The sequence below is a fragment of the Lissotriton helveticus genome, chromosome 7, assembly GCF_964261635.1.
Source record: "Lissotriton helveticus chromosome 7, aLisHel1.1, whole genome shotgun sequence".
Classification (NCBI taxonomy): Eukaryota; Metazoa; Chordata; class Amphibia; order Caudata; family Salamandridae; genus Lissotriton; species Lissotriton helveticus.
In genome coordinates, this window is record NC_136068.1 from 1,424,269,345 (window position 1) to 1,424,290,538 (window position 21,194).

At 39.1% G+C, this 21,194-nt stretch overlaps 1 protein-coding gene across 1 annotated transcript in view; it reads left to right on the plus strand.

Moving 5' to 3' along the window:
- The window catches only part of LOC144770328 (myosin heavy chain, skeletal muscle, adult-like), a 37,806-nt gene extending 19,510 nt beyond the window's left edge, over positions 1–18,296 (plus strand). Inside the window, exons 22-40 of the mRNA XM_078654760.1 lie at positions 1,396–1,638; positions 2,345–2,521; positions 2,616–2,761; positions 3,856–3,946; positions 4,299–4,688; positions 4,789–4,915; positions 5,006–5,124; positions 6,297–6,493; positions 7,539–7,722; positions 9,621–9,786; positions 11,345–11,469; positions 11,565–11,873; positions 11,970–12,173; positions 12,268–12,393; positions 14,111–14,281; positions 15,325–15,429; positions 15,530–15,625; positions 17,499–17,636; positions 18,160–18,296. Of these exons, the coding sequence (XP_078510886.1) occupies positions 1,396–1,638; positions 2,345–2,521; positions 2,616–2,761; positions 3,856–3,946; positions 4,299–4,688; positions 4,789–4,915; positions 5,006–5,124; positions 6,297–6,493; positions 7,539–7,722; positions 9,621–9,786; positions 11,345–11,469; positions 11,565–11,873; positions 11,970–12,173; positions 12,268–12,393; positions 14,111–14,281; positions 15,325–15,429; positions 15,530–15,625; positions 17,499–17,636; positions 18,160–18,174 (3,129 nt within the window). The 3' untranslated portion in view covers positions 18,175–18,296. The remainder of the gene's footprint in view (positions 1–1,395; positions 1,639–2,344; positions 2,522–2,615; positions 2,762–3,855; positions 3,947–4,298; positions 4,689–4,788; positions 4,916–5,005; positions 5,125–6,296; positions 6,494–7,538; positions 7,723–9,620; positions 9,787–11,344; positions 11,470–11,564; positions 11,874–11,969; positions 12,174–12,267; positions 12,394–14,110; positions 14,282–15,324; positions 15,430–15,529; positions 15,626–17,498; positions 17,637–18,159) is intronic.
- Positions 18,297–21,194: the final 2,898 nt, after the last annotated feature.

Sequence of the window (21,194 nt, forward strand, 5' to 3'; positions counted from 1 at the left end):
TGACAAATATTTTCAAAGATTATTTGACATCAATTGGCAAGGGCTTCAATCTTTGGAGCTTCTACTTTGCAACTTTAAATGCAGTCTTTAAAGTGATACTTTGCATATCAACCAAGTGATTAGCAACATGGCTTTTTAGTTGATAGTTGGAGACCCACAGTTCAGGCAGATCAATTAGACTTTTAGTCTAATTAGACTAATATGTCTTAGGAACAATGCACACATTAAGTTCAATTGGAGATGCGATCTCAATGCAGATTTGTAAACGATGATGTTCTCTTAGCAGCTCCATGTATATACTGACCTTTCAGTTTACTTCTCCAGTACTTTGTTATTCAGCACGTGTTTTGACTTGGTGCATTGGCCCTTCAGCTTTCGGTATGGTACCAAAATATCATGGACCAAATATATTCTGACAAAAATATTGTTTAGAAACATATCTCTCCACTTGATTAAATAATAGAAAATCTCCACCCAATTAGATTACATTTTTGCAAATAGTAATTAGGACACAGCATTTATGTTCAACAATATTGTTGAGAGTGATTTTGTCAATTCACCCCAGCTTTCTTCTGCAGTACTTATTCTGTGCCATTTCAATGCTTCTAATGCATTGCATTACAGAATTCCATTACAACTCTTAGTGAATTACCAAGTCAACATTTATGTAACAGTTAGCACTAGTTGGAAATTACTTGATATAATTGATTTTTCAAGTACTGAGCTGTTCAAAATGCATATTGAATCAGTTGAGTCAGAGTGTGAAAGTCTTATCTCCCTCAAGATTATTTTCATATGTATCTGTGATACGCATGTATGAAGATGGAGGGTGTTACATGAAAAATCTATATATCTGAGTAAAGAACAAAAGGTCATTCCATGCACATTAAGGTAATATGAGCTCCCATTTGCCCTCCTTTGCAGTTTTGTGGCATAAAAAAAATTCTTACAGTAAAATGCCCTAACTTGCTTGATGCTTCTGGCACGTGGCATTACATACATATAGGAAGATAATACAAGATGACACCTGAATATTCTTTCTCCTTTGAGAATGGAGCAGGCTCAGTGTCAACTGTGAGAGGTTATGTTGTGAATCGTAGGCAATAGTAGGGATGTTATCATAAAGTGCCAGCTAATTTAATCTTCAGGAAGGTAGAGTTAGGTAAATACCTGTGCCAGGTAAGGAGGGCCATGATTAGAAAAGATAGTATGGTTAAGGCAGAGGCTAATTTTAACAATTTTCACCACAACATGAGTACTTATATCTGTTGCTTCAGCATCCACCAAAAGGCATAAGCAACCACATAAAATGTTATGTTTGATACTTTAGATTTTTGGCAATACAGCATAACATTTTGAATCTGATGTTTTAAATTTCTGTTTTACATATATAAGGAATCGGAAAATCTGTCTGATGCTGAGGAGAGGTGTGATCAACTCATTAAAAGTAAGATTGGTCTTGAAGCTAAAATCAAGGAAGTGACTGAAAGGCTTGAGGATGAAGAAGAATCCAATGCTGAGCTAACAGCCAGGAAAAGGAAGCTTGAGGACGAGTGCTCTGAACTGAAGAAAGATATTGATGACCTTGAACTGACACTGGCCAAGGTGGAAAAGGAGAAACATGCCACGGAGAATAAGGTATGTCATACTGAGCAGATGCTTCATCAGAAGGTGTTCAACCTTTGAACACTGTGTGATACAGAAATGTGGACACATTGTTTTAAAGAGAAATGACACATGAAATTCTCCTTTGTCTTACTGCTGAAATGCAGAACGATCATCGATCATTCCTTGGGCCATGTTGATGCCACCTTTTCCTTTTTCTTCCACATACATATATTGGGGCCAGACAGGTTATTTATATCATCAGAAATTATCTGGCAGATTGGTGATATCTAGACGAGATTTGTATGCGGTTCACTATTTAATCATTAGGTTGGTGTCCTCAGTAAACAGATTCAATTAAGCATCAAGTTCCTTTGCCTATGCATTACGCCCATTGTGCCACCATGTGTCCCTCAGTTGATCATGAAACTAAATATGTCACCATAATTTACCTGTTCTCTGACTAACTGTAAGAGAGATTGGCATGTAATGCTGTCTTAAATTGGACATTTCAAAAATGTATGCTGGTAGCCTAAACTTATCTTGCCCTTTTAGTTAAAATAACACGCTGCTACTTTTAGCTTAATTGCTAAAGATAAAATACATTGTCTAAGCACAATTACAGGTACAATTGTTTTAAGGAGTTGTGGAAGGCAAGTGAATAAAAAGTAAATAAAAGGCATACATCACTTTTATTTTAAAATATGGATGCATATGCAAATCTTTCTATCATATTTAGGTTAAAAATCTTACTGAAGAAATGGCTGGCCTGGATGAAAGCATTGCCAAGCTCACCAAGGAGAAAAAGGCTCTTCAAGAAGCCCATCAGCAGACCCTGGATGATCTCCAAGCTGAGGAAGATAAAGTCAATACCCTAACAAAAGCGAAATCTAAACTGGAGCAGCAAGTGGATGATGTAAGACACCTACTGCACTAATGGTGGCAGTTGACAAAAATCCATATAATGTCGGCCAGAATAATGATAGTTTGTGTTTTTTCTGTTTCGTTAGCTTGAGGGGTCTCTGGAACAAGAGAAGAAGCTGCGCATGGACCTTGAAAGAGCAAAAAGGAAGCTTGAAGGTGACCTCAAACTTGCCCAGGAGTCGCTGATGGATATGGAAAATGACAAGCAGCAACTGGACGAAAAGAACAAAAAGTAAAAACATACAAAATATAATGTTGCTTCGACATTGACAACGGGAACGACATACGATAGCCATTGTCAATGCTCTCTGGTGGTGGTGATTGGGTGTTCTAGAATAAATGGCAAAGCCTAGAGTCTGACAGATGGTGACTAAATCATAGTCTACCTCTTTTAAAGGAATATGGGCCGGATGTAGGTAAATCTCATTTACCGATTCATAAATACCGAATTTTACCAATTCGGTATTTATGAATCGGTAAATAAGATGTAGGTAATAATTCGGTCTTTTTTACCGAATCGGTAAGATTCGGTATTTACCGATTCGGTAAATACCGAATCGGTATTTGCTATTGAATCCTATGGGCCTTGAAGCCCATAGGATTCAATAGCAAATACCGAATCGGTATTTACCGAATCGGTAAAAATACCGAATTGCAAAGGGGGACAGGGTGCCACTTTGACACCCTGTTGCACCCCTGTAACTGGCTTGTGCGCCATGTGGCACACAGACATGCCCTTAGGGCATGTCTGTGTGCCACATGGCACAGGTGTACATGCACAGATGTGCATGTACACAGGGATTCGGTATTTACCATGCAATTGTATTACATGGTAAATACAGAATCCTGAAAGGCCTGTCGCACTGTTCAAAGTGCTACCTACATCTGAAAATACAGATTCGTTAATTTTACCGATTGGTAAATTTACTGAATCGGTAACATTTACAGATTCAGCAAATGTACCGATTCTGTAATTTTACCGATTCGGTAAAATTACCGATTCGGGAAAATTACCGAATCTGTATGTTTTTTGAGCCCCTACATCTCCATAGCCCAATACCGGTCGGAAACGGCCGAAAATCGTTATTTTCGGCCGTTTCCGACTGGTATTGGCCTACCTACATCTGGCCCTATATCACTAGTTATGGTGGAAAATATTGGTGTGAAAATACCACCTGAGTCTCGGACCTTTTCAAGGGGAATAATGACTCATTTATGATCCGGAAGATACTCAGGGTTGTGATGGATTAACATCCCTTAGACAACATGTTTGCTTTGTAATAAACACACACAAACATTATGTTTATTTGTTTTCCAATAAAACAGGAAGGAGTTTGAGATTAGCCAGTTCCTAAGCCGGATTGAAGATGAACAGGTTCTAGGGGCTCAATCACAGAAGAAAATTAAGGAATTACAGGTAATTCTATGTATGCACGCTTACATACATTTATATTATTCAAGTGAGAGGGGCAATATTTACCCCAACCTTCAGACAAACATGGACAAATATGGCGAATTAATAAGCAGAATGAATATCAATATTTTGTGTCTGTGTGTATGTGTGTGTAAAATGGTGTATATATATGCGTCTGTGAAATTTTGAATAACCATTTTTACCTATTTTTGAGATTAAATTTTTAGGTTTTTAGAGATCTATCAAAAAGCTTTTTCAAGATTTATGGAGTATTTGTTAATTAAAAATGCCAGTTTGAAGCAGAGGCAGTTTATGGCTATACAGCTGTGGGTAATATTTAAAATGCTTATTCTAGGCTCGTATTGAAGAACTTGAAGAGGAGATAGAAGCAGAACGAGCGTCTCGAGCTAAAACAGAGAAGCAGAGATCAGATCTTTCCAGGGAACTTGAAGAGATCAGTGAGAGGCTGGAGGAAGCCGGCGGGGTCACCTCAGTTCAGATTGAGATGAACAAGAAGCGAGAGGCAGAGTTCCAGAAAATGCGCCGTGACCTGGAAGAGTCAACTCTGCAGCATGAAGCTACAGCAGCCGCTCTGCGCAAGAAGCATGCAGACAGTGCAGCAGAACTTGGGGAGCAAATCGACAATCTGCAGAGAGTCAAGCAGAAACTAGAGAAGGAGAAGAGTGAACTGAAGATGGAGATTGATGACCTCGCAAGTAACATGGAGTCTGTCTCTAAAACCAAGGTAATTATTTTGGTTCTGAATCCCATGGAGTATCATGAGTTGCCACTATAGTTTTGCAACATGTTTATCTAAACCCTTCTCATTTTGTTTCAAAACAAAGGCTAATCTGGAAAAAATGTGCAGAACTCTGGAAGACCAATTTGCTGAACTTAAGTCAAGAGATGAAGAACATCAGCGCCAAATTAATGATTTAAATACCCAGAAAGCTCGCCTGTCAACAGAGAATGGTAAGTAAACAAAGGGAATGTGTAGTGTTTATTTCTATACTACATGCACAATTAAACTGTTGGCTCATTTTCTACCAAATCTGGTTGTAGGTGAATTTGCTCGGCTTCTAGATGAGAAAGAGTCTTTAATATCTCAGTTAAGTAGAGGTAAGCAAGCCTTCACCCAGCAACTGGAAGAGCTGAAAAGACACTTGGAAGAAGAAGTAAAGGTAATTGATGTAAAACAGCATACATTGCTCTTATCTGTATTCTCATTCTACGCACCTTAACCTTATTTCATGTTGATACATATTTTTTGTACGTGTGAGCTGTTCCTTGTAATTCCATGTGTACCAGGGAGTGAGCTGCTCTTTGTCATTGACAACCTTCATGAAAACTCTGTTCTACTGCGCTTTCTTCTTCGAATTGGAATACGTTTAAGCAAAAGTAGGGTGAAAGAATGGGAAACACACATGAAAGACCCAGTAGCCAATTATTGATGAATGCTTGTTCAGCCATTCATTGCCATATTCTGTAAGCACCTCTTACATGTGACCCCACAATGACTCTGGGTCATTTAAACACAGCCACAAAGGAGAAGGTAAAGGCAGATCCAAGCATATATGCACTACAGTATCTCCGGCAAAAGCGTGAAGTATTTGAGATAGCAGGCAAGTGATGTTTTTGATCCTGATAACAAGGTGCACAGCCATAATGCTCATTAAGTGCACCCAATACGGGGTTTTGCACTCCATCATTAATAGGGCAGCCAAGCTCATTTTCTGCAGTCAGTGACTGATCTATTAAGGCGCTTCATGGCTAGCACAAAGTGGCAAAATGTTCAATATCATAAAATTGAATGAAGTAAATGTAATTGAGTATTTTTAACAGTTTGGCTTCTGATCTCCATGACTCTTACTGAGGGAAGAGAGCACCCTGTATGTCTACATTAGTAGAAACCTTAGTGCTAAAAAGCTTTTAGTGCCTTTAGCACCATTTTTCCACAATGCTCAGCATTAGCCAGGCTCCTTTGCCCACACTTATGAAAGAGGCAAGAGGCTTTTTCAAATGATTATACACTGCTTTTGAATGCATTTCTAGCGTTATATTCACTCATAAAATCTCATCACAATTGCATATGTAATTGGTGGAAAATGGCACCTAACCCTGTAATGCGTATGTTGATGTTTTAGTTGTTGAAAATGATACTTTTATCCATCTTATGATCCTGACTGTGGTAAGTAGAGGTTGGTGTCAGCTACTACATGGTGAACATGTTGACATTTCCAAGCCTTTAATTGCTGACTTGTACTACACAATTTTGTTGTTTTTTAAAAGAATCATGAAGGTGGCTCACTTAAACATTTTGATCCAAATAAATCTTTTATGTCACATATTTTAGGCCAAAAATGCACTTGCGCATGGTTTACAATCTGCGCGTCATGACTGCGACTTACTGCGTGAACAATATGAAGAGGAGCAGGAGGCCAAGGCTGAGCTGCAACGAGCCCTGTCCAAAGCCAATGGAGAAGTTGCTCAGTGGAGGACCAAGTATGAGACAGATGCCATCCAGCGCACCGAGGAACTGGAAGAGGCCAAGTAGGTTTCTGTGACATCTGCATCTGCTTGCATTCCTATTTCTATATGTAATTACATAAAATCAGTTGATTTAATGTTGATAAAAGCCACAACACTTTACATATTTACAAACAATTGCACTAGAGGAAATCTGGAGATGCATGAATGATCTTTGAGATCCAGTCAAACAAATGTTTGGTAATTCCATTATCATATAAGTATCCGAGTGATGCTCAAAGAATCGTCATGTTGGGTTCAGTGCAAAACTTTTTGCACTTTGGCACAGTTATGGATATACAGCTGATGCAAACCAGAGACGCCCAGGGAGTTTATTATTTGCTTCATAGAAAGTCTTTCGAACAAATATGTTTATGTATGTCTAGTAATGTCTTGTGTATCACTGGATTATGGCATGCAAGAGTTAAACATAAGTAAAATGTTCTTGACTTGAGCAAAGATGTGTGAACCTTTTAAAACTTATGACAGTTACTTACATTTATGATTCTGGATATAATAAATGGCTATTTCAGTCCTGGCTTTAACATTTCTTCTTGGGATGCTTTAAAACATTATATTTAAGATATCGTTCTCAATCATAAGAGCTATTTGTTCTGCAAAGGAACTTTGAGGTCTTGACAGCGCAGGTGTCACATCAGCCTTTTTAGACATTAAGTTGATTTATTTATAGATATTTATGTCGACAAACACATAAGAACCATGGAGGACAGGCACCATTTCTGACGGTTGAAAAACTTATTTTTGTAACCTGAAAATGTTTAAATGTATCACTAAAATGCAAAAATTTAAGAAATGAGCTTAATCCATGAAATACTCTCAGAAAATCTATAAAATAAACTCTGATATTAAAAACCCAACAACTCCCTATGTAGGTCTTATGCCTTTAATGATTTGATAGCTGTCAGTCTAGAACCCAATACTGCACATTTATTTTTAAAATGTGTGCCTGTCACTGTTTTGAAATAACTTGGTGATTCAGGAGATTTATGTATAAAAATCAAGAAACAAATGCACCAGGCTACAGTCCATATCTTCTTATCCACATTAGGAAGAAGCTTGCCCAGCGTCTACAGGATGCAGAAGAACTAATTGAAGCAGTTAATTCTAAATGTGCCTCATTGGAAAAGACAAAACAGAGACTTCAGGGTGAAGTTGAAGATCTTATGATTGACGTAGAGAGGTCAAACGCAGCATGTGCAGCTCTTGACAAGAAGCAGAAGAACTTTGATAAGGTAATTTGGGAAAACCTTTGTGGAATATCTTACAATTATACATTACTGAATTCCTCAAAAACTAGCACAGTGTAATTAGGAAAATCTATAAGGAAAAAGTTATTTTCTGTTAATACATTGTTTAAGGTGGGAAACATCTTTTTCTGTTTGTTAGTTAAAAACACAACGTTTCAAATTCTCATCTTTGCAATTAGGGAAGGTCCAATATTGAACTGTAATTTGGAAAAACACACCCCAGCTTATTTTCCTTTATGCAAACGAGAAACATTTAATTTACATTTTAGTTCACAAATCAGATCCTAATATGTCATTATCCTGAGTTTGCTATGCAATTGAAGAAGATGTTCAGGGCTTAATTGTAAATAAGCACCAACTTCTACCTCATCATGCAACATTACAAACAATAAGCTATTCTGGCATTACCTCCAAAAGGGACCAACAGACCCTTAATGTTCATTGTCCTAACTTTAGACTTCAAGATGGACATATTTAAGAATACCAGATAGTGAGAATACAGAATGCAGAACTTGGATTCTTGTAAAACAGTTAATACTTACACCACCAACAGAAAGCTAGAAGGGTAAAGAAGTTTCAGAGGAGAGGATCTGAAGTCTAGCTGTCAACAAAAGTGGACATCTAAAATCACCCCTCTTCTTCACAACTTATCTGAGACAAGGAACTATCCATGTGCTCTTACTGAGGGAAGAGAGTACCACATTTTATAAATGTTTCAAATAATGTGGTGCTTTACTAAATGCGTTAGAAATAAGTCTTAACACACACATTTCCGATCCCACCAGGATTTCAACAATGGCGCACCACATTTCTAGCGATATGTAGTCTAGAAACAGCTATATATAGAAGGAAAGGACGTGCTAAACGCAAAAAGGGCTTGAAAATATGGGACCCACTGGTCAAGTGGATGCTGGAACAAAATGGGAGTGGCTAGGCTTCTATCCAGTTTTGAACTAGTTATAGTACACACTATTAGAAAATTATTATTGGGGAAATATACATGAAGATATTCTATATTGTGTATGTTTGTTCTGGATGTACCTGAAATGTACCTTAAATGGTTTTGTCAAGATTCCCTGCACAATATGAAAATCTTGCTTTTTTGTATGTTCTGTCGCTCTCCTATAATGTGTGTGTACTGTTTGAGGAGGGTTGGGGTGGAGAGAGGGGGTGGTTTATTTAACTGGAAAATTCTTAATAAAAATGATTAAAAAAAAAAAAGAAATACAGTTTAACACACTCATTCTCATAAACTGAAAGGTAATTCTAGTGGACACCTTATTCTTCAACATTTAGGAATGCTAATTTAGGTAACCCTGTTGCACTCTTGGCACACTTGGCTATTTACCACTGTTTTCCAGAGTAAATATTCACTCCAGCACATGCAGTTTCGAAACAAAAATGCTGTATTCGCGCCTAATATGAGAGAAGGTATTTTACCAATAACAACTGGAAGGGTGACATCATGGGACAGGTCTATGACACAATAATAAAAACTCTTGAGTGAATATGAGGATTGTTGAGTTGTGGCTCCTTCTGACACCTAGACCTTGAAGACAGTCAACCCATACACCGGTTGTTCGCTGCAATGAAAAGACAAATCAGGCCCTCCTGCCCAATCCTAAAAAGATATCAGTGGAGGCAAAATATGGAAAGACACGTTGTAACCTGACATACAATGTTGTATGCACAATAGAAGGAAAAAGTTCAGGAGAGCTCAGGAGCACACAGATGGCATTTGGGTGATTTGGGTAAAAAATAGAATAATTATTTGACTTTTGGTCTGAGAGATAACAGATATTCTGAGAGAATCTCTGTTAAGATTCAATTGTAATGGAAGATTAACAAGTGTTCTATAACTTGTAAATGGTATGATTCCATAGGTCCTAGCAGAATGGAAACAAAAGCATGATGAAGCCCAGGCTGAACTTGAAGCCTCTCTGAAAGAGACGCGGTCCTTGAGCACAGAACTGTTCAAAATGAAGAATGCCTATGAGGAATCCTTGGACCAGCTTGAGACTCTCAAGAGAGAAAATAAAAACCTTCAGCGTAAGTACTGGATTCAGCCAGGGTGTCCTTGCCCTGTAGGCATAAATACATATTTTATAGATGTAATGTTTTTAAAGCTAATTGCCCAAATACATTTCAGTACTATTTCAGACTTTTCCTCATCCTATTTGGGTTGATTGGTATAATACAGATTGTCTACTCATATAGCGGTTACAAACATACTTGAAAGGAAAGTGTGGTATCCTCGGTTAGTACATGTGGGTTGTAGAATGCTTGCTTAGAATGTTACAGGGCTGTAGAATGTGGTCAGTAAGTTATCTGCTGACTGCCATTATGGATGGGACGTTTCTGATGCTATTCCCTACTTAATAAACTATGCTGTTAATACTTGTGCCTGCTGAATGTTGTACTTTTCCTCAGAATGGTTCATTCACAGTATATAACGCTGAATCTCTGACATACTAATGCAGATATTTGTCATGATTTGTGCTTTGTGTTGCAAAATATCCTTTTACTGATAGTGGTGTCACTGCTTTGCAGAGCTCTGTACCACTTTAAATGGTACCAAAGCATAAAGAGACCATATATGCTTGACACAGGTCTTTGTGGTTTGGTCTTGTCTTGTGACAGGGTTATTATGTCGGTAGTGTCAATGGGGTAAGGTGTTCTGACCTCATTGAGATCCTCATGCACATCATTACAATGGGCTGCTCTAGCCTCCTCATAATGACATCATCATGATGACTAGATGGTGGTGCCTCATGATAGAGCGCCTTTATAGTATAAAGATCGAATGATTCAGCCTCTGATAGAATGTGGATCTATATTGTAAAGTCAACTTGGTACATCCCCTGATAGGATAGCATAGAGTTTATGAATATTTGGTCTGATAGACTCAGACTGTGTTGTAAACCTATAAGACTGGTGCTCTATTTTTATGGTTATACAGTCTTATGTACATAATAACCATTGAAGTTTGAAGCATTAAAAGACAACTCCTACTTTGAGAGAGCTGAGTGCAGAAATACAGATGTAGTCTCTGGTGTAGAGTACTGCAAATGTTTTGTAATGGTAGTAGGAATCAGCATTAGAAGGAAGCCACTGTGGATTATGCATTTTTTGTATTGCAATTGGAAATATGGGTTCATATACGTCACAAAGGTGGTGTATTTATCTTTAAGTGGAATGCTGTGCACATTATGATTGTTACGCGTGGTAGTTTTAGAAGCAGTCTCCAGCACTTCAGTGAGGTGAATGGGGTTGAAAAACTGCACTGAGAAGAAGTTATAAGGTTGGGGTGCTGTATCATCATGATAAGAATAATTTTTTCAAAAAGTAAGTGTTCAGCTTATAAACGTTAATATCTTTATATTGTCATGATATTTCAAGGCGGCTGTAGAGAAGAAAGCATTTTTGTCTTCTATAGACTTTTCAAATAACTGGAATACTCGTAATTTTCTAGCATATATCGCTAACAAATCACAACTGTTGATCTTAATAATATATTGTGTAATTAGTTCTCCATACTATGTACCAAATGGCCAATTTTAATAATGACATGCCAGATACAACAACACATGGTTTTTCACATTTATAGAGGAGATATCTGACCTAACTGAACAAATTGCTGAAGGTAGCAAAAATATTCACGAACTGGAAAAAGCTAAGAAACAAACTGAACAAGAGAAATCCGAACTCCAATCTGCTTTGGAAGAAGCCGAGGCAAGTACATACAGTTAAAGCCATATTGGCCAAAACTATTTATGTTTTTATTTAGAGATTAATTTAAGTGCTGCAATACTTCTTAATGTTTTCAGGCATCCTTAGAACATGAAGAAGCTAAAATCCTGCGTGTCCAACTTGAGCTGAACCAGGTGAAATCTGAGATTGATAGAAAGATTGCAGAGAAAGACGAGGAAATCGATCAAATTAAGCGGAATAGCCAGAGGGCCATGGAATCCCTACAAAGCACCCTTGATTCTGAGATCAGGAGCAGGAATGATGCCCTCAGGCTAAAGAAGAAGATGGAAGGAGATCTCAATGAGATGGAAATCCAGTTGGGACATGCCAACCGCCAGGCAGCTGAAGCTCAGAAACAGCTCAGGAATGTGCAAGCGCAACTCAAGGTAAATGATCCAATTGGCTGTCTTTACTTTTTCCGAGCTGTACTACTAACTGTTAATAGATGGCAAATCACACTATGTTTCTTCCATTCCAAAAAGGATGCCCAAATTCACCTGGATGATGCTCTTCGAAGCAATGAAGATTTGAAAGAACAGGTGGCCATGGTTGAGCGAAGAAGCAACCTGATGGCTGCAGAAATTGAGGAGATGAGAGCTGCTCTGGAACAGACTGAGCGCGGCCGCAAAGTAGCTGAACAAGAACTTCTCGATGTCACTGAGCGGGTGCAGCTGCTGCACACTCAGGTATACTGAAAGTTTCTCGGTGCGGACATGTTTGCTCATACGCTTTGCTTTAATATTACCGCTTCAATTGACCATGACACCTTTAATTCCACAGAACACTAGTCTCATCAATACAAAGAAGAAGATGGAGACGGATATTTCTCAGCTACAGAGCGAAGTAGAAGAAAGCATCCAGGAGGCTAGAAATGCAGAAGAAAAGGCAAAGAAGGCAATTACAGATGTAAGTACTTGTTTTCTTTAGTAAAATTGTAATTCAATTGGAATATCAGGATTAATTTTTTTATCTTGGAAATGCATTGCCGTGGTATCTCCTAAAGTAAACTTAATTCAAGTAGGGCACCTGCCTTTGCCAGGTTATCAACTTTAAATGTGAAGAGAAGTTTATTTTCAGCAGAGCAGTGCTTGATTTAGCCTCGGGTTACAGGCGGAAAGGAAGAGAAAGATGGAAATCATGGACAAAGAAAGCAAGGATGAGAAAAGAGTCAAGAAGTGTGACAGATATGGGCAGAGAGTGTCTGTGGTGTTTGAAGGAGGCATGAGGTGGCTCAGGATTAGACAGCCTTGGCATGTGGCATCCTTGACATTTGATAAAGGAGGGTGCCGACTTCTGAACAAAACGTTTAGCATGGCAATTATTCTTTAACCCCTTCGACGCTCATGACGAGCTGGGCTCGTCATGCAGTAGCCTCCTGCTACGCTCATGACGAGCCCAGCTCGTCATGAATGTGCGAGGATCGCGAAATCCCAGCACAGCAGGGGAATTCCCATAGCATCCAAGAGGTTAACAAATTAGGCATCGTGGCAGAGCATCCAGGTGGAAACATTATACTGAAAGTGGCTTCTCGGGGTAATAATCCCAGTACATACCCAATGTACAGTTTGGAAAAACATGATGTCTTTCAGCGACAGTACTATAGCAGCATTAAGGGCCACACCAGTCTTTTCTACCAGTGAGTTCCTAGTCGCCATTGCAATATCAAGGCAGATGGGTTCATTGTACTTACACTGATTCATCTTCACTTTATTGATTACACTTTCCTAAGGTGCGTTTTAAGTGTAAAAGTTTGAAAAATCCCAAGTGTAGGCATAATTATAAAGATGACCAGAAGAGGTAGCAAAAGAAGAAACCCGTTATTTCTCTGAGCTCCTTTTTTGTCAGTTGCATCTGGCTTTCAGGGAAACCCTCAGTAAATAGAGCATTCCTGCAGGAAGGACTGAGGAGTAAGGCCTACTCCTCTTTCCTCTGAGCAATGGATGATGACTCTTGGCCACAGCGGTGTACTTTAGTCAACCCCTGCCAGGGCATTGCAGTGACATCACACTTTTTCGCAAAAGGCTATTGAAAGATAGTTGTAAGTTCATTGCTGTGTATAAGATGTGTTCAATATTATCCCCACTCAGGCAAAACATACTATGAATGGATTTTAATGCAGCCGAAACACACTCTCAGCTTCACTGTCTCAGAGCTAGTGCAGTAGATGTACTCATGGTCACTGCTGATATCCCAGCAGGTTTTGCTAAGATGTTTCCATCTAAAATATTCTTAAGGTACCAGAATATCGCAACTAAAATATAATTTGACAGAAATATTGTTTCTTATATATTGTGTATATAAATATTAGCCAATTGGAAATATTGGAAAATCCACAGACAATGGCTTGATACTTTTGTAGATGATATTCCTATCAGACAATTTGTTTGCTAATGATAGTCTAAATCATCTCAATAAAGATACTATCACGAACTCCATTTGCCAGTTGGGTAAACTCTTCACTCTTTCACTTCCATCTACTTCTCAATACTTAAAAGTTAAAACAAGTAGCTTAACATCAAATGTGCATAATGAAATTGTGTACTGCACACTTCATTTTTGAGTGAAACTTGTATCACAAAAGAGGGGGCACTTGCTTATTATGGCTTTTGCTTTCCATACACAGGCAGCCATGATGGCTGAGGAGCTGAAGAAGGAACAGGACACAAGTGCCCACCTCGAGAGGATGAAAAAGAACTTGGATCAGACAGTGAAGGACCTGCAGCACCGCCTGGATGAGGCTGAGCAGCTGGCGTTGAAGGGTGGCAAGAAGCAGCTTCAGAAACTGGAAGCCAGGGTATGGACCTCTGATGCAAATGCAATTAATAGCACAATACTTACTCAGTTTGGGGCACCACTCGATCCTTCCGTCTTTCCAATGTCTCCCCATCAAAATATTTATTCTATACACATACGAGTAATACTTACACAATCTCTTTACAACTTTATCAATATCTGTGCAATATTATCACAAACATATTTAAACTATCAATAGAAGTAGAAATGCTGGCTAAATCGAAATATAACCAAGGCAAAGTGAAAGTAAGTCTTCCCAATAATACTTTGAGGGGTTTGACTGTAAATTCATGGCTGTTTTTCACAGAATGTGCATTTGCACTCACAAATGAAACTACACACGCACATTAAATGGCATGAGTAAATGTCCTCACAGGAGCAGAGAGTGGGTGTTGATGGATTCAAAAGTGGGGAAAACATCACAGGCATTTGGTACATTGCCTGTCTAAATACGACTTACTATTATTCTTGTCAAGGACAAGGGTAAATCTGCAGTCAGTGTGTCAATTGATGAGATGTACACCCCGGGGTGGGCAAGAAATGGGTTTCTCACTGGAGAAAAAGTATTTTCTTAGGGTGAGTGGGTAACAAGGAAAATGTGAGCCGTAAATGGCGGGTACCTAAATATTTGTGTAAAAGTACATCTGCTACATTTACTCATTCTGATGCATGTAAGTAATCTTCAGTAGCTGTACCTATCACGTTTTCTTAAGATTGAAAATTTCAAAATATTTGAAAATTAGCACCAAATAATGGAGTAAACTCACAAATATAGACAAACGTTTTTATTAACTGTTCTCATAAGGTCTCTAGCTAGTGAATGCAAAGTGCCATGCATAGACATTGCCATACAGCTCAAGAAGATAGGTTTAGTCATGTAAAACTTGTCAAAGATATGATTAAACAGATAACCAGTCCCGACAAGTTTGTCAAATGTTAACAAGAAAGAAGATTAGAATAAAATGTTGAAAATATGTCAAAGCAAAATAACTGTTCAAGGGCACTAAATGAAATAGTAATTTCACAAAAAATTTCATCTTGCAGGTGCATGAACTGGAGAATGAACTTGAGGCAGAACAGAAGCGTGGAGTAGAAGCCATTAAGGGAATGCGCAAGTATGAGAGGCGCCTCAAGGAGGTCACCTACCAGGTTACTACGGTGGACTGGGTTTTGGGAGCTTTGTTGGGCAATAATAACAAAATGTTGTCATTTTCCCACTTGGAATGATGAACTGTGCTTTTACTTACAGTCTGAAGAGGATAAAAAGAATGTCCTTAGGCTCCAGGACTTGGTGGACAAGTTGCAGTTGAAGGTGAAAGCATACAAGAGACAAGTAGAGGATGTTGTAAGTAATTTATACAAATTCCAACTCACTATATAACATAGAATTGTATCGTCCTAAACAAGCTCTTTGTAAGACCACAATTCTTCTTTTCAGCTGAGAGATTATTGCAATCATTTCAAACAAATATTTTGAAAATATATTTTTTCAAAGTGAGTAAGAGACAGCAGTTACGTATTTCAGTTATACCACCTACTGCCCATAACAGTGTTAGTATTAAGAGTAGTCATCTGATAATACACTGGGAAACCTTTTCTAGAGCATTGGGGTAGAAAAGACTATCTTAGATAATTGTAGGAAGAAATAATGGTGAAACTCACTTGGCCTCAGTTGGCCTAACGGCTAGGGTGGTTGACCTCAAATCTGGGGAACCGGGTTTGAGTCTCGGCAATGACTCTAAACATCCTGTGAAGAACTTATATGAATGATGTTCTAGGGAAATCATTTAATCTCCCCAAGCCTAACAAAATGAATGTGTCTTCATGTAACACAATGAATGTGTTAGCCAGGAGGCAAATTTGTATAAAATGGACAGAATTTCCCACCTTTGCAGATTCGCAGTCATCAGTTTTATCTGTCTCCAAATTAGATCTAGCCAGACAGGGTAGTAGCAAGAAGAAGGCTTTTTGGAGTCCTCTGCAACTTAGATGGGACTCTTAGATGGCGAGGTAAAATCATGTTTGGTTTTTTTCCTAAGTCTTATGATTATGATTTTAATACTCTTCGAGCTAAGCCGTGTGCTGCCAGGTATTGCAGCGGTTTATCGGCGAAATTCATCTTACTCTTGAGCTTGGCAGAAGGGGTATCTCAGTGGATTCTTCATTGATACCCAGGGAGTGTCTAGTACCAGTAGGCGGGGCTCCATTTTAATAGCCTACATTCCTCAGTGTCATGAGAGTGAGTACAGACGCCCAGGGTGGATTTTGAAGTGAGATTGACGGCGAACGAGGACAAAAAAAAAACAGTGTTAGTATTCGGAGGAGTCATCTGATAATACACTGCGAAACCTTTTCTAGAGCACTGGGGTAGAAAAGACTATCTTAGATAGTTGTAGGAAGAAATAATGGTGAACCTCAATTGGCCTCAGTTGGCCTAACGGCTAGGGTGGTTGACCTCGAATCTGGGGTACCGGATTCAAGTCTAAGCAATGACGCTGAACATCCTGTGATTCTGGGGAAATCACTTAATCTCCCCATGCCTAACATGAAATGAATGTGTCTTCATGTAATGCAATGAATGTGTTCACATTTAACGCAACTAGTCCTATGTCAAGCATTCTGATACCCGATACCGGGTCAAGTTTGCGCTATATAAAAACTCAGTTAAAAAAAAAGCCTATTAACATATGCCTAACACGCTGGTGTTTCCATCCTGGATCAAGACTAAAAAGGAAGGACAATAGCAGAGACTGGAACATTCTGGAATTGACTTTCTTAGAGGAGACCGTACGTCCTTTCAGTTTGACCATACTCATTTATAAAATTGATGGTAAATGTGATTTAGAGGCATACAGTAGAATTGAAACTGTGAAACTGACCATTTATAAAGATGTGCAGAGGACCAGTTTCAAGGCAAACGTTATCGCCCTAGTAAGTGGGTGGGGTCTGATCAGCTAAGATGCAGGAAACTTGTGTAAGTGTATGTACTCATATGGGTTGATGTGTTACTACATATGTTAATCTATGATCAGTTATGTAGTTGCATTCACAGCTTCTGAGGTGCTCGGGCATTTTCTTTGTTACACACAATATTGTTTAGATGTGAATGATGGAACAAGTGAGTAAACGGGAAGTCATACACTGAAACATTCTAAGCTGATAATGAGCTGTGCTTACTCACACTGCATTAACAGAACACTGTGTTATGCCGGTTTCAGGAGGAACAGGCGAACACCCACCTGTCTAGATTCAGAAAGACTCAGCATGAGCTGGAGGAGGCTTCAGAGCGCGCAGACATTGCAGAGTCTCAGGTCAACAAGATGAGAGTGAAGAGCCGTGACATTGGCATGGGCAAGGTAAGAGCTGGGCTTTGGGTATTCTGTTGAATTAGAGAATTAAGTAAGTGTGGCCTGGAGGACTTGCACATGAACAGCGGCTTTGTCTTCAACTGGTTTGCATGCACTAATAAATCCATAGACAATGCTTTAGGAAGCATGCATACACTGGTAATGCCAGCACCAAGGGCCACAAGGGTTGTTTCACAGGGAGCATGGAATCCAGAATATCACACTTTAACTGTCTAATCTTAGTATAAACTAGTATTTGATTCCATATCTGCATATGCTGCTGCCATAATAAATAGAAATCATACATTCCACTTGTCACAGAGCTTGGGGTGTAAGGGGGCAGAATGACATAGATTATGGCTGAGTTATCATTTTAAACATCCTTTACTACCCTCTGATCACAAGAGGGAAGAACTGCCATCTGAAAAGGGTTCTTGCTTATTAATTGAATTATTTATCACTTAGCATTATTATTCTTTGTTGAAATGGTTGCTTACCATCCTTAACTATTGTATTGTTATTTGCATTCCAGAAAGCTGAAGAATGAGAACGCCTGACCGTTAGAAGCAGAAGAAGTGCATAGAATATGAACTTCTTTGTGTTTATACTGTAAATCTTGTCATGTACACACAAGTGTAAAGGGTAATAAATGTGAAGCCAACTTCATAATTCATTGTTTTTTGCTGTTATTTTTTTGGATGTGGCTTGAGATAACCAAATGTTCATATAATTTGTTTACGATAAATTGGCAGGTCTTTCAGTGGGTGGTAAAGGGAATTGTACAGTGACATGTGAGTAAATCTGGCAGTTTAAGTTTTGCGTAGCCCACTGCATCTATGGTATTATCAGCTATACATGAAACACCATTATAAGGTCATTAAGCCAAGAAGGGGTGAAATAAGGACACAGAATACATACAAACTAATACTAAGGGTAAAACCACTCACTTACTTATATATTTGCACTACTGTCAAAGTACTGCAATAAAATCGATTTTACAACTTTGAAGAGAACACAGTTCTAAACGATTAGCATATTTTTTATTTAAAAGATTAACGCTATCACATTTCTTCATGTTTTGCATTAGGTTTTATATCTAAGAGGCTACATGGCAATTCTGTAGTTTCAGAATCTGCTGAAGCTTTGATTTTTGGGTATATAGCACTTAAAACATACATAAATATATAGTGTATCAATGTTACCTTCCCTCGCTGTCACCCTAGATGTTTCAGGAGGATATTATTTTTATTGGTGTTGTGGCTGTGCACTGTGTCATAGTGTATGTGCTCTGGTACTGTACATGAGTTTTGCCCAGTTGAGGTATTTAACTTTCAGTTACTCCATTGTTAGTTGGCACAGAAATTGCACCATGAGCCTGGAACCTACATGTAATAAGTGGACTGTAGTGCATTTATACGCCACAAACATACGTCACAAAAATATATATATGACTCCAGAAAACACCATTGGTCTCTGGCTAGCCTGCCCTACTGCTACAAAAGACAAGAAAAAGTCTTATCATGTGGGGTCGTGTACAAAAACAATATTTTAATGTATTGGTAATTGACCCTAAAGCATACCTTAAAACCCAAAGGGCTAGGTGCTTAATGTAAAAAAATGTCGCATGTGCCTTCACACTGAGTAAATAGTCAAATCCTGTTTTCACTGTGTAGGGAAAGATACATTCTCTATGAAGGGGCCTTGGTATAAATAAAACACTTTGTCCACCTGGGAATGTTCTAGAAAAAATATTCATAGTTATACTTCACTAATTCTGAAATGGTGAACATAGATTTCATGAGGAAAATAGTATTTTGCTGTGTTTAGTGTACAAGTAACAAAAATGTACTTTGTGATGCCTATAAAAAACTGACTTATAATACTTTTTTTACTTATCTCAGCTTGCTGAAGTTACTCACCTCATTCGTTAGAGGAAAATAGCATTGGTTTTGGTTTCAAAAATGCCTGAGTGTTTTCTAAAACTGCCCACTTCACAGGAATAAACCACCAACAAATGAGACAGGAATAGTATGACTTGCAGATGCCAAATGGGGATAGCAGGATCTGCTTCCATTCAATCCCTGGGTCCTCCCAAACTCTTAGATTAGCTCCAGTCCCAGCAAGGGGAAAATAGTTTTTGACCCTTACAAAGGGAGGACACCTACTCTTAAAAGTGTGAGAGTTGGGTATGGAGATCCAGAAACTCTTTTGATGTAGGAAGGGATTAGTCATTTTAGATATATGGATTATGAGAATGTGTACAGTAAAGCAAAGTGGAGGTGCTGCAACAGTAGGTAGGCCCAAAGAAAGACGTAGACATGGATAAGTAGAAAAATATTTCCTTCACTGAATAGTGCTCTGGATGCTCTAGATAGGCAACATCTGAAGAAATAAGACCTTGCTGGAAGGAAAGAAATTGAAATTCCCTGCCTCCTACTTGCACCCAGGGACTGAAACTTCTCTCCAAGGTTCAGGTTGCTGATCTCTTGTTTACCTGCTTCAGAGACAGAAAAAGCAGAAGGATTCCGGTATTCAAAAGGGCACCGCTCAACAGAGAGGACTTGACCCTGCAATATCCTTGGCTGCTGAGAGATCTGGTGCCTGGAAGCCAGCCTGAGAACCTGATGTTTGCAAGCCCAGAAAAACAATTCCCGGAGTGGCATTCCTTCATTTTTTGAAACAGGAATGAGGTGTAAAATCAGCAGTGAAATGACACGAGCAGCTCCGAAATTGAGCATTGCTCTGCCAAAACCAATGAGTTCACCAAGAGAATGCCATGACATATCTGGCTGCGAGGGACCCTCTCCTGTATCAGTTTTGGACCTTGCTCCCATGGAAAATTTGGACTTCCAAAAAGTATTCTGTTCCAGAAAGTACAAATTGTGACTGAGATGACCCACTTGTTTTATGTGATCGACTGCCACTCGCGGCTGTCCTAATATTTTTAGAGTGCCTGCATGGCTAAGAGTTTAGCAGGTCAGACTCTCTCCCTTCATCTCGGAGCCCATGCCAACAACCTGCAGAGTCCCCCAAGGATCCTCCATCAGCCCCACCCTGTTCAACATCTACATGGCCCCCTCGATTCCATCGCAGACGACACACAACTCATCCTCTCACTATCCAACAAATTCCACATCTCGAAACTCAACTTTCAAGAAGGAATGGAAGCAGGCGCCAGGTGGATGAAGAACAGCTGCCTACAACTAAACACAGACAAAACCGAAGTACTTATATTAGGCCCTCATTGTGATGCGTGGAACGACACAGTGGCACCCTGCCCTCAGGAAGCCACCCCCACCCACGGAAAAAGCAAGCACCCACAGAATCATCCTGGACTCCGAACTCAAAATGAACTACCAGATCAACGCCGTCACCTCTTCCTGTTTTGACAACCTCTGTCTCCTACATAAAACTCACAACTGGATACCCCTCGAACACATGAAAACTGTCACCCAAGCCCTCATCAGCAGCAGACTGGACTACGGCAATGCACTTTATGTCAGGAACAACAAAAAACTCACCACAAACTCCAGAACATCCAAAATGCCGCAGCCAGACTAGTCCTCA